The 12,717-nt window shown below is 51.9% G+C and overlaps 5 protein-coding genes and 1 non-coding gene across 6 annotated transcripts; all 6 read left to right on the top strand.

Annotated features, from left to right (window-relative positions):
* Window positions 1-291: 291 nt before the first annotated feature.
* On the top strand, window positions 292-2,654 carry SAICODRAFT_5677 (cullin-4A; the record flags this gene model as incomplete). The annotated part of the gene is made up of 2 exons (XM_019169479.1): window positions 292-1,839; window positions 1,893-2,654. 2 exons carry the CDS (start codon window positions 292-294, stop codon window positions 2,652-2,654), a joined length of 2,310 nt encoding a protein of 769 aa, XP_019026181.1.
* A 659-nt stretch (window positions 2,655-3,313) lies between these two features.
* SAICODRAFT_64304 (PLP-dependent transferase) lies at window positions 3,314-5,386 on the top strand (the record flags this gene model as incomplete). Its single annotated transcript, XM_019170062.1, has 2 exons — window positions 3,314-3,361; window positions 3,395-5,386. The coding sequence occupies 2 exons, from the start codon at window positions 3,314-3,316 to the stop codon at window positions 5,309-5,311; spliced, it is 1,965 nt and encodes a 654-aa protein (XP_019026180.1). The 3' UTR covers window positions 5,312-5,386.
* Window positions 5,387-6,440: 1,054 nt separating this feature from the next.
* SAICODRAFT_89218 (uncharacterized protein) lies at window positions 6,441-8,663 on the top strand (the record flags this gene model as incomplete). Its single annotated transcript, XM_019171619.1, has 2 exons — window positions 6,441-7,130; window positions 7,181-8,663. The coding sequence occupies 2 exons, from the start codon at window positions 6,441-6,443 to the stop codon at window positions 8,426-8,428; spliced, it is 1,938 nt and encodes a 645-aa protein (XP_019026179.1). The 3' UTR covers window positions 8,429-8,663.
* SAICODRAFT_5674 (uncharacterized protein) lies at window positions 8,579-10,415 on the top strand (the record flags this gene model as incomplete). Its single annotated transcript, XM_019169475.1, has 2 exons — window positions 8,579-8,665; window positions 9,141-10,415. The coding sequence occupies 2 exons, from the start codon at window positions 8,579-8,581 to the stop codon at window positions 10,413-10,415; spliced, it is 1,362 nt and encodes a 453-aa protein (XP_019026178.1).
* A 564-nt stretch (window positions 10,416-10,979) lies between these two features.
* On the top strand, window positions 10,980-12,258 carry SAICODRAFT_53608 (succinate-CoA ligase; the record flags this gene model as incomplete). Its single annotated transcript, XM_019169224.1, has 2 exons — window positions 10,980-11,109; window positions 11,162-12,258. 2 exons carry the CDS (start codon window positions 10,980-10,982, stop codon window positions 12,256-12,258), a joined length of 1,227 nt encoding a protein of 408 aa, XP_019026177.1.
* Window positions 12,259-12,640: 382 nt separating this feature from the next.
* SAICODRAFT_t32 lies at window positions 12,641-12,712 on the top strand. The gene has a single exon. It is a non-coding gene; the product is annotated as a tRNA-Trp (tRNA).
* The last annotated feature ends 5 nt before the right edge of the window (window positions 12,713-12,717 follow it).

Genomic DNA, 12,717 nt, shown 5'->3' with positions numbered 1-12,717 from the left:
AGCACCACCGTCATCCCGGCAACTGAAGATCGAGCAACAAGTATACCAGAGTAAGCCTGAGAACATTTCCAACCATCTCGTTGTATGCCGCGGACCCCATCGACGGTCTCCAACCGTACAAGGCCGAAGGATACGTCGACTCCAGGACCCTCTTCACAAGACCCGGCAGCATTGAATAAGCGGCGACACTCACAAACAATCTTACCAGATCTATTCAGGAACAGCCCAAGTCCGACGAAGCGGCTACAGAAACAAAATAGCACAGACGAGCCTAGGATCACCGCGTCCACCATGTTGAACAACTTCCCGACGAAAGGTACTCCGCTCCCTACCAACTCAACTTCACCGAGTTCGAAGTTTCCAGCAAGACTCCGTGCAGCAAACGGCTCGAGACCAGCGGCAACAGGTGTAAGGAAGCTTCAAATCAAAAATCTTAGAACCACCTCCGACTCGGCAGCTAAACAGACAGAATACTACGCCGCTACGCTCGACAAGCTACGTACTGCATTGGACTGCGTGGCAAATGAAACGAAGATCGGTGATTCGCTCGAGGAGCTGTACCGTGGTTGCGAAAACCTCGTGCGAGGTGGCAAGGCAAAGGAGGTACACGATGTCCTACGAAACGGTCTTGAGGTATTTGCGAAACAAGTGCAAGAGCAAGTAGGGAGCAGAGTTGCTGGTGCTGGTGGCGGTTCCGAAGCAGTGGTCACTGCTATTGAGCAGAGCTGGTCGAGATGGTGCGAAAGGTTGGGCATGATCAGGCAGATCTTCTTCTACCTGGATCGGACGTATATCCTGCAAACGCAAGGTCTCTTGTCGATTTGGGATACGGGTCTTGATCTGTTCAAGAAAAGGATTGCGGATCATGAGGCTCTGCGAGCTGACATGATGAACGGCGTCTTCTCCTTGTTTGAACGGGAGAGGAATGGCGAAGCTGTCAATATGACTCTTCTGCTGTCGATCATCCGTATGTTGACCGCTCTCAATCTTTACAGTGCCGTTTTTCACGAAGCATTTATTCTTCATTCCCGGACGTACTATATGGCGGAAGCTCAGCGGAAGCTCGGAGAGATTACGGTACCGCAATATATCCGTCATGTTGCGGAGCGCTTGCATGCCGAGTCGGACAGATGCGTTCGGTACGGACTAGAGAGACGTACGAGGAGGCGTATAATCACGGAGGCCATGGAGAAGGTCATGATCGATGATAACGCAGATGAGATCGTGGATTCGCTAGAGGATATGGTGAATGACAATGATGTTCCTGGGTTGAAGCTACTTTATGACTTGTTCTTCAGGATCGATCAGGTGTCGATGATTCGTGCTGCTTGGGTGGACTACATCCGCAAGCACGGTCTCACTCTGGTTCAGAACCCAGCACGGGATGCAGAGATGGTCGGAGCATTACTAACCTTCAAGGCTAAGCTGAACGAGATTGTCAAAACAAGCTTCAACGACAACACCCTTCTCAGCCAAGGTCTCCGCGAGGCCTTCGAAAACTTCATCAACAAACGCCCCAACAAGCCAGCTGAAATGATCGCGAAACACGTAGATGCGCTCCTCCGGTCAGGAAATCGTGCCATGTCGGAGAACGATTTGGAGAGTGAGATGGAGAAGGCTCTTTTATTATTCAGGTTCATCTCCGGAAAGGACGTGTTCGAAGCGTTCTACAAGAAGGACCTTGCTAAGCGGTTGCTGCTGAACAAGAGTGCGAGTGCAGATGCTGAGAGGAGCATGTTGACTAAGCTCAAGACGGAATGTGGACCGGCTTTTACCCAGAAGTTGGAGGGGATGTTCAAGGATATTGATGTGTCCAAGGATTTCATCTTGTCCTATAAGGTTGAATCTCCCACACACGACAGTTTTAAAAGCGTGCTAACGAGGTGGAACAGGAAACCAAGCACGTCCAAGATAAGTCATCGTCCGCAGAGCTATACGTCAACGTCCTATCACAGGCATTCTGGCCAACATATCCAGATGTCAACGTCATTCTTCCCGAGCACATGGCCAAGGATCTCGAGGCTTTTAAACTGTTTTACTTGTCAAAGCAAACAGGAAGGAAGCTGCATTGGAGACACGCATTGGGTCATTGTGAGTTGACGGCAGGGTTCCCGAAAGGGAGAAAACAGCTAAGCGTGTCGCTGTTTCAAGCCGTGGTTATGTTACTATTCAATGATGTCGAGGATGGACAGTCCCTGTCGTTTAAGGAAATCAAGACCGCTACCAATCTCGACGACAAGGAGCTGCAGAGAACGCTGCAATCGTTGGCGTGTGGAAAGCACCGCGTTCTTACGAAAGAGCCCAAGGGCCGCGATGTCAACGAGACTGATACGTTCTCCGTCAACCTAGGTTTCAACGACAAGCTCATTCGTATCAAGATCAACCAGATCCAGCTCAAGGAAACACAAGAGGAGAACAAAGCTACTCACGCTGGAGTCGCACAAGACCGTGTATTCCAGATCGATGCAGCCATCATTCGTATCATGAAGGCCAGGAAGAAAATAAGTCACAGGGACCTGACCGGTGCGCTTTACGAGACCTTGAAGTTTCCAATCCAACCAGCCGACCTGAAGAAGAGGATTGAGAGTTTGATTGAACGAGATTACATGGAGAGGGCGGAGGATGATTCCAACACATATCAATACGTTGCATAGGTGCGGACATGGAAAGATAAGATAAAGGACGAAGATTTCTCGGGTTATCTGCGGAGTTTAGCTATTGAATTGGCTTGTGACCTTGCATTGCCTTTGCTGACCAACCATCCGCGTCCATACTTACGCGTTCGCGAGCATTGCTGATCGCGACGTCGACGTCGCCAAGTATGCTCCGGACACTCCCCTCGTAAAACTTCGTGACTGCACGTTTGGAAACAAACATTACGGAAAGGTTACGTTACTCGGCTTACGGAAGCGATGGGTGGTGACGGGGCGGCTCACGGTCAAATGAAACATCCGGGTCGAAGGCAAGTCATTCACGAAGGGCCGAACGGCCCGAGACGCCCCAACTCCGTAAACGTCTACGGAATTCTCGAGTAAAAGTCGATAATACAAGATCCAACGTCGTCGACAACGATATCCCATTCCCAACAAACCTCCCCTATCGGAAGCTCTCCCCCATTTGAAGCCGAGAGTGTGTACCATTTGCTGCAAGGGCCACTTGAGAGTGCGCGAAACGAGCTGCACCGCCGAAATTGGACTTGTACACCAAAACATCAACCAGAAGGGAAACCGATAGAGTCCAGTACGCCATAGAGGAGCATTTACAGGGGTCCTTCCATCACAAACGAGCAGTAGCATCATCAAAGTCGCCGGCCATGGCGCGGAGAAGCTCAAAGTCCTCGACGGCATCACCGACCACCTCCGTCACCTCAACCACAAGCTCGATCTCCATCAAGACTCCGAGCCCTCACAATCGGTCCTCGTCAATTTCAAAGGGTTCCAAGATTGTTCAGTTCTTTTCTTCGTCGCCAAAGTCCAGCGTCACGCATAGTTCGCTGCATTCAGCTCCGTTCTACCCCCCAACCTCCTTACCGACTATTTCGCTGTCATCGGCGATCAGCAATACGCAGCCTTCTTTCATCCTTCCGGATACTGATTCACTGCATCACGCGACCTCGACCTCGCTAGATACGGCTATGTATTCGAAGCGTACCGCTGCTCAATATGGCCCCATCTCGGACCCATCGCACAAGCATGTGTCAGTTCATCCCAAGGGAATGACAGTACCCGACCCAGTCGATGATGAGCCTCCTTACTACTATCTCTTCACGACCTACCTGTCGTACTTGATCCTCATCGTCTTCGGACATGTCCGAGATTTCCTCGGTAAGAGGTTCAGGAGAGACAAGTACCACCACCTCCGCGAACGCGACGGTTATGCGCCTCTCAACAGCGATTTCGACAACTTTTATGTCCGTCGACTCAAGCAGCGTATCAACGACTGTTTCTCGCGTCCCGTGACTGGTGTTCCCGGTCGTAACATCACCCTTCTCGACCGTTACTCTGTGGATAACAAGCTTACGTTCAAGTTGACTGGAAGCACAACTGAATGTTTGAACATGAGTTCTTACAACTATCTTGGTTTCGCGCAGAGTGAGGGACCGTGTGCGGATGCTGTTGAGGAGACTACGAGGAAGTACGGTACTAGCAGTGGTGGTGCCAGATCCGAGGCCGGTACGCTCGACCTTCACGTCAAGGTCGAGGACCTTATAGCTCGTTTCGTTGGTAAGCCTGCCTCTATGGTCTTCTCGATGGGTTTCGGTACGAACGCTACTGCTTTCCCTGCTCTCGTCTCCAAGGGATGTCTTGTCATCTCCGATGAGCTCAACCACTCTTCCATCCGTTTCGGCGCTCGTCTTTCTGGTTCTTCCATCCGCATGTTCAAGCATAACGACATGCGTCACTTGGAGAAGGTCTTGCGTGATGCTATCTCTCAGGGCCAACCCCGTACTCACCGTCCCTGGAAGAAGATTTTGGTCGCTGTCGAGGGGTTGTACTCTATGGAGGGTACAATGTGTAACCTCCCCGGTCTTGTTGAGTTGAAGCACCGCTACAAGTTCTTCTTGTACGTTGACGAGGCTCACTCTATTGGTGCTCTTGGTCCTCGTGGACGTGGTGTCTGTGATTACTTCAATATCGACCCGGCAGAGGTTGATATCCTCATGGGTACTCTTACCAAGTCTTTTGGTGCTGCTGGTGGTTACATTGCTGCGACGAAGCCTATCCTCGATAAGCTTCGTCTTACCAACGCCGGTTTCTTGCATTCGGAGGCTATGTCTCCTGTCGTCCTTCAGCAGATCCAGACTTCGCTTCGTATCATCTCGGGCGAGATTGGTGGTACCGAGGGCGAAGAGCGTCTTCAACGTCTCGCATTTAACTCTCGTTATCTCCGTGTCGGATTGAAGCGTCTTGGCTTCATTGTCGACGGTCACGATGATTCTCCTATCGTTCCATTGAGGTTGTACAACCCTGGCAAGATGCCTGCTTTCTCGCACGAGATGTTGAAGAGGAAGATCGCGGTCGTTATTGTCGGATACCCGGCTACGCCTCTTGTGTCTTCCAGAGCGCGTTTCTGTGTTTCTGCGGCGCACAACAAGGAGGATTTGGACAAGTTGTTGAAGGCGTGTGATGAGATTGGCGACGTTCTTCAGCTCAAGTTTTCTACGGGTATTGCGGGAGCAGATTTGGATCAGTTCGGCAAGATTGATGACAAGCTTGTTGTTCCTCCTCGATGGCCCATTCAGAAGGTTATTGCTAAGGGAGCGGAGGATGCGATTGGACATAGGGCCCGGATTGAGGTGGATGGTCTTTAGGGAAGGATACACGTGCACGGCAGCTTTAATGATCAGCTGGACAAGGACACTTACGCTTTACGGTAATAGAACTTGTATCATCACGCACTCCCGCGGGTTCTGCGCAGTGCCTGGCCCTGCATCTCTCTGCTTACGTCAGCGCCGTGTCGACGTCACCGGTTGGAGCGAGTTGCCGACGGGCGTGCTGCAGCCGCTCTGCAACTTTAAATGTCGTCAGTTCCGCGTAAACAGCCAAGCCTGGACTTCCTACGTTCGATGGATCAAAAACGTCCCGGAACGACCGGACCGCACGGCAAGTACAAGGAGGAACTGCAGATGATCCAAGCGTAAGATGTAAGAGTCGTCACCTGAGTCACCTTACCGTGGATTGGTAATCGGCTTGGTAGCACTTCCGCTGTTCCGTAACAGCTGCGAAAGAGGTCTTAGGTCGTAACGGTAAGCTGCAACGTGTGCATGGAGCCGGGAAAGCGTTGCAGATACTCAGACCAGTAGTAGACCAGTAGTAGAATAAGAGCAAGTCCCTCCCCAGAAGGTGCTGCTCTAACGAGTACCCCCATACCATCCCAAGGCCGACCTCGAGCTCCCTCGGCCAAACAGCCTCGACAGTCAGATACGGGGGTTTCATCGGGCCGTTTTCACCGTTACATCCGCCACTTAGCCTTACCCGTGCAGCCCCATAGCGCCCTGCTGCGCGCACACACGCTGTGCCAGGAAATAGCCGGCGATCCGATTGGAGATGACCTTCAATCAACCACCAGAAACTACAAACCAAGTACGACGCTCCAGTTCAATCAGGAGTCTTCGTAGGGGTTCACTTGCTTCCAACGCCTCATCTGCTACCTCAGACGAGCAGGATCATCTTGCTTTCCCGAACGCAGCCCATACTGCGTCACACCACAAGATTTCCTCCATCGCGAAGAAGCTCACCGGCGGTGGCCGACAAAGGGCCTCCTCGATAAGTTCTGGGACGACTGTATCGTCAACAAACACCTATATAGCGAGGCATTCACCCGGTGTAAATACACCGCCAAGTCCGCCAAGATCGCCTGCGACTGCCGCTGACCCGACTACGTCAAGGAGAGCCAGTCTTCAGGTTAATCATCAGCCTGCGTTTCAGCAACCCGCTACGATGAAGAAAGCACTTGCGTCTACGGGACAGACGACTTTGTCGATTGCACTTGCTGAGCCAGTTTTGTTTTTGACGGGGTATGAACCTAATGAGTTTGCTAATACTGCACCGGCTATGCTTCGTGGATCATTGATCCTCAAGATTCAGAAAGCATGTAAAGTCAAGGCAATCACTTTGATATTCAAGGGTCGTGCCCGAACGGAGTGGCCAGAAGGCATCCCACCTCGCAAAACCGAGTTTTACGAAGAGAAAGAGATCATGACCCACGCATGGCCATTCTTCAACGCTCAGTTCCCAATGGCCGAGCATACGCACGGTGCAGACGCCTTCAAACCCTTCGGCGGCCCCATCCAATCCTCACCCCTCACAACCTCCACACTCCCGTCCCTCGGCAAAACCAACTCCCGGTCCTTCACCAAACACGAGCATACAACCACCCAAATGCGCGGTTACCGCATCTTCCCGCCAGGAGAGTACGCATACACCTTCGAACTTCCACTCGACAGTAAGTTACCTGAAACGATCGAGTGTGATATGGGAAGCGTCAAGTATGAGTTGGAGGCGATCGTGGAGAGGGCGGGTGCGTTTAAGAGTGATTTGAAGGGGAAGACGGAGATTGTGTTGATTCGTAGTCCTGGGGAGGGAAGTTTGGAGGGGAGTGAGCCTATTGCGATCTCGCGTAATTGGTATGTCCAGTTGTCGACGGTTCCTGTAATATGCTAACGTGATTGGACAGGGAGGACCAGCTTCACTACGATATTGTTGTTTCCGGCAAAGCGTTTCCGATTGGACAAAAGATTCCTATTGCGTTCAAGCTAACGCCGCTCGCCAAGGTTCGTGTGCATAGGATCAAGATTTTCTTGACGGAGAATGTGGAGTACTATTGTCGAAACAAGAAGGTGCATCGCTTGGAGCCGACACGAAAGATACTACTTTTGGAGAAAAGTGCCGATAATGCGTCTGCATCGAGTTCGTCGAATCCGGTTCAGGACGGAAGTGACAGTTTGCTCGGACAATTGGAGGGCAACCTTAGTATCGGCAGCACGGAACTGGAGTTTTCCGCACAAATACCGGGATGTACACCCAAGGAGAAGAAGGAGAAACTTCATTTCGATACGACATATCCCAACATCCGCGTTCATCACTGGTTGAAGATCGTGATGCGTTTGTCGAAGGTGGACGAGAACAACTCCGGTCGTCGCAGGCATTTCGAGATTAGCATCGACTCTCCGATTCACTTGATGAGTTGTCGATGCACGATGGCTAATACGGCATTGCCGGCATATGAAGTCGGTCCAAAGACTGTTACTGCACGATTGCCGTGTCCGTGCCAGACTAACCAGTTGAATGGGAACAACCCATCTTCGGCTGGAACTGGCGAAGTTATCCCGATGGTGGATCCGATGGCCGAACTCATGCGTGGTGGATCCGGTGAATTCGCACCTGAGTCGGCAAACTCGATTCCGTCTCATATGTCTTCTGGAAGGCCTATGCATCTTCTTCGTGCGCCGAGTATGCAGCCTCCGTCGTTCTTTGCGGATGTTGCACCCCCGCCGATGATGACCCCTCCTCCGACGTACGAGTCTGTCGTACCCGAGGAAGACCGTGGTGGTGAGGGTGGGTATTTTGTTGCTATGCATACATCTACGCCCGATGACGACCAACGCGTCGGTCGTTCCGAGGAGGAGTTCCTCTCCCCCGTCACCTCAGCCCGCAACTCAACCGAAGACCTCGGCCGTCGTCGTCGCGGATCTGAACCCCCTACCCCCAGCGCTGGATTCAGACATCTCCAACTCGGTGAGAATGAGCGTGGACAGTGGGAGCGTGCGTTGTTTTCGAGGCCGTCGACGGGAGTCAAGGGTGTGAGTGGATCGGGCGAGGAGATGTCGAGTGGGACTGGGAGTGGGGATGGGAGTGGGGCGGATAGCTCTGGGAGGCCCAGTATGAGTTTGAAGATGCCGCAGAATGTTGGAGTTGGTGGGCATTAAGTTGAGGGAAAGGGAACTGAGAGCGTTGCATGATGCATCAGACTGTCAAGTAAGCACATCGAGTGAGGAGTGGAGACCCAAAAACGATCAGTAGCAGAACGGTATGATTACAGGAACATCGTATGGGAAAGGAACGAAGGAGTGTATGTTATGGCATATGGGTTGGTGAAGGAGTGCAAGCACGGAAGCGAAGCAGATGGTGTTGTCTTTTTCCTTGCCTTGTTGTTTATGCTACAGGTTTGTTTGTGCAGCGTATTTATTAGCTTTAGGGAATATCCTTTATTAGAAGTACGAAGTGTACCGGTCTGGCTCCCAAGCAGTTGCTTGCTGATGTCAGCTTCACTCAGACACCCCGCCACACCTGCATGCCAGCACGCGAGGAGCACACCAGCTCTTATCAACGAGCAAACGCCCAGCAGAGATACCCGTGGACCAAGACCGTCGACCAGCCAGAGATACCGTTGCCGTCACTGCGCCTGCTGCTCATCCCATCCCTCATCGCTTCCCGACGCCTATACCCGACCTCCTTTCTTTCATCTTATCACAACATCTCCACCACGCTGAACCCTTTCCTCGACCAGCTGTACGCCAACAGCCGGTTGCACAGCATATATCGCCCAAACTGTTTTCCTCAAATCGAGAATCATCACATATGCCGTCGTTGCTACTTCATGGCTCGCGGCCGACTTCTTCCTCCTCGAAGAAGACACAGCATACTGGCTCGGAACCGGGTTCGCGATCCGGAACACCGTCGAAGGGGCCGAAAGGTGCCGCGCCACCCGAGGCAGCATTGAATGTCACGATTGAAAGTCCGCCGCTCGTATCATATGGATTGCCGAAGGACTCGACGGGTGCGTTGCTGAGTGGTCAGTTTAAGTTGGTCGTGTTGGGGACGAGTATTAGTGTGGATACGCTCAAGCTGAGTTTGGTCGCCGAGGTTACTACACGGAGGCCTGTTGTTTCTAATTGCGCGGCTTGTACGACTCGAACTACGGTCATTCACACTTGGACATTCTTCGAAGCGCCGGTTACCTTGAGAAACGGCACGCATTCGTACCCGTTTTCCTATCTCATCCCGGGTCATCTGCCAGCATCCACAACCTCTGCGTTGGCAGGCATCAGTTACTGCCTCGTCGGATCGTGCACTCCGTCGAATAAGCATCAACAACCCCTCGAGTTTACCCGACCACTTCACCTCGCGCGAGCAATCCTCCCAGGACCGGACAAGCAGTACATCCGTGTCTTCCCTCCAACATCACTCACAGCATCCATCACACTTCCAAACGTCGTCCATCCTGGATCCGACTTTATCCTCGAAGTTACGTTCACGGGTACGAACTCGTCGCCAACTACTCGATGGCGTCTCCGAAAGATGACTTGGCGCGTCGATGAGTATGCGAAGGTCATCTCGCCCGCTTGCAAAGAACACGAAGCCAAGCTCGGCGGCGCCGGGAAAGGTATCCTGTACGAGGAGACCCGCACAGTCGGTGCCGGTGAGATGAAGACTGGTTGGAAGACGGATACGTCCGAGGGTAAAGTCGAAGCCGAAGTCCACTGTGGTACGCATATACTCGCACACCCTGCCTGCGCAGTCGAGTCTGCAGCTGGTATCGCTGTCTCTCACAAGTTCATCTTCGAGGCTGTCGTAGTCGAGGAGAACCGCCCATCACCAGGTCAACCACATGGTGCAGCAACAGGCGCCGCGAGGGTATTGCGATTGCAGTTCCCGTTGGTTCTCACTGATCGACCTGGGCTGGGAGTTAGTTGGGATTTGGAGTGTCCGCCATTGTATGAGGATGTCGCCGACGAGGGACCGCCGAAGTTCGAGGATGTTGCTGGAAAGGGATTGCTGGGTCTTCCGGAAGTACCGAGATATTCGAGTCCTCCTGCTGCGATGGATAATGGCGAGGGCCCTTCGAGGCCGCCTCCACACAGAAGACCGTTTGCTGCTGCTGATCAGAGATGGGTGATTGAGGAAGGACAATGAGCGAGGAAACAAAACGAAGGACAAAGCGGTATTTAATTTTTGGTTTATTATTTTGCTTTTGGATTGGGGCGTTTATTCTTTGCTTTGCAATAGGTGCTGGGGGAGGAAGAGGATGGTCTTTTTTGCATTCAAGATGCGAGGGAAGAAGTTGGAGGATGTTGTCCTTCTCTATATCTAGGTCTACTCTTTTGTTCATCTATCACCTCGATATTATACTATGGATTAGCAAAGAATTGGAAATTGGATTGGTTATCATATCATACATATGACGTTCTGGCTCATGCACCCCAAACCCTATGCCCCAGATTCTCCGCTCGGCCCGCGGTCACAAGGAAAGGAAGATCATCTGCCCAGGGAAGCATATAACGACAATATGGACGAGAGAGCATGGACACACCATTTGGTCCGTTATCGACAGTATGTCAGGAAGTATTCGGCACAGTGTTAAGCGCCTCGTGAGACCGCAGTATGTTCGTCAATGGCAGGTATGTCCTTTTGCGTTTGGACCGCTTCGAAGTCGAGGGCAGGGGACTGACGATGGAGTAGCCGGCCAAGTTGGTGGGAATGCAGAGAAGATGGTTGAATTTGCATGAGTATCAGAGTAAAGGGTTGATGGAGGAGCATGGTATCAATGTGCAAAAGTTCATTGTGGTGGATAAAGCTGAGGGAGCGGATGAGCATGCGCGGTCCTTGGGTATGCCTCTCGATCCTCGAACCTAGAAGGCATGGCTGACAGACTGGCATAGATGCGAAAGAACTTGTCGTCAAGGCACAGATTCATGCTGGTGGCAGAGGAAAAGGCCATTTTCCGAAAAGTGGGCTCGAATCCGGCGTACACCTGACAAAAGACTACTCCTCCCTCCCCGGCCTCATATCACAGATGATCGGCTACGAACTCGTCACGAAGCAGACTCCCCCATCTGGAGTGTCCGTACAGAAAGTCATGATTGCCGAAGCGCTGGATATCGCACGGGAAACGTACATTTGTATTATTCTCGATCCAACGACGCAGCGACCAGTGATTATCGGGAGCCCGATAGGTGGGATGGATATTGAGGGTGTTGCGGAGGAACATCCAGAGCAGATGTTTAGAGAGGTGGTGAATGATATCCAGAATGGACCAAGTCCGGATCAGTGTGAGCGGTTAGCCAGGAATCTTGGGTTCAAAGAAGATTTGTTGGATGACGCTGCTTCCGAGATCGCGAGTCTATGGACGCTGTTTCATTCGATTGATGCGACACAGTTGGAGATTAACCCGTTCGGAGAGACGCCCGACGGAAGGATCGTTGCGTTCGATGCGAAGATCGTGTTTGATGACTCCGCCGCGTTTCGACAAAAACGGATATTCGCGATGGGAGAGGAAGACGCAGAGGAAGACCCACGAGAAACGAAAGCAAAGAAGGTTGGGCTGAATTATATTGGGATGGATGGGAATATCGGGTGTCTCGTGAACGGCGCTGGGTTGGCCATGGCAACGATGGACATCATCCAACTCCACGGCGGCAAACCCGCAAACTTCCTCGACGTAGGCGGCTCAGCAACGGTCCAACAAGTAACCGAAGCATTCCGAATCATCTCCTCCGACCCACAAGTCAAATGTATCTTTGTTAATATATTTGGTGGGATTATGAGGTGTGATACGATTGCTGAGGCGGTTGTGAGTGCGCAGAAGGTGTTGAAGTTGGATACGCCGATTGTTGTTAGGTTACAGGGTACGAAGGTTGATGAGGCGAGGAAGATTATTGAGGATGCAGAGGGGGTTGCGGGGAGGCTGTTGATTGAGGATGATTTGGATGAGGCGGCTATGTTGGCAGTGAAGGAGGGTCAGAAGATTGAGGCGTAGCACGGCATAACGGATATAGTCGTGGTTCGATATACGTATCCTCCAATAAGGGTTTCCCACGCCCACTGCGCAAAAACCTGCCAGGACGTCAGCGCCCAGGGCCCAGATGCCACTGTTTTTCCGCGTCAATTACAATTCTGGGTACCTAGTCGATCAGGATATCCTTTGTGAATTATTCATTGATTTTGTAGAATGAAAACGGGCAGTGCACGACGGCGTGGCTCAGCAAGTATATGACTGCACCACAATGTAACATGACCGAGGCAGTGTTGATAATGTCGTCCTCGATATAGATCAGCATCAAAGTGTAGAGAGCTCGAACAACGTCGGATGTCATGTTTGAGTACATAAACCACAAATGAAAAACATCAAACACCAACTTGGGGGGCTGGCGCAATGGTAGCGCGTACGACTCCAGATCGTAAGGTTATCTGTTCAAGTCAGGTGTCCCTCACTTTT

This window comes from Saitoella complicata, assembly GCF_001661265.1.
Source record: "Saitoella complicata NRRL Y-17804 unplaced genomic scaffold SAICOscaffold_4, whole genome shotgun sequence".
NCBI classification, from domain to species: domain Eukaryota; kingdom Fungi; phylum Ascomycota; class Saitoellomycetes; order Saitoellales; family Saitoellaceae; genus Saitoella; species Saitoella complicata.
The sequence above is the reverse complement of the archived record's forward strand: the minus strand, read 5'-3'. Positions and strand labels throughout refer to the sequence as shown.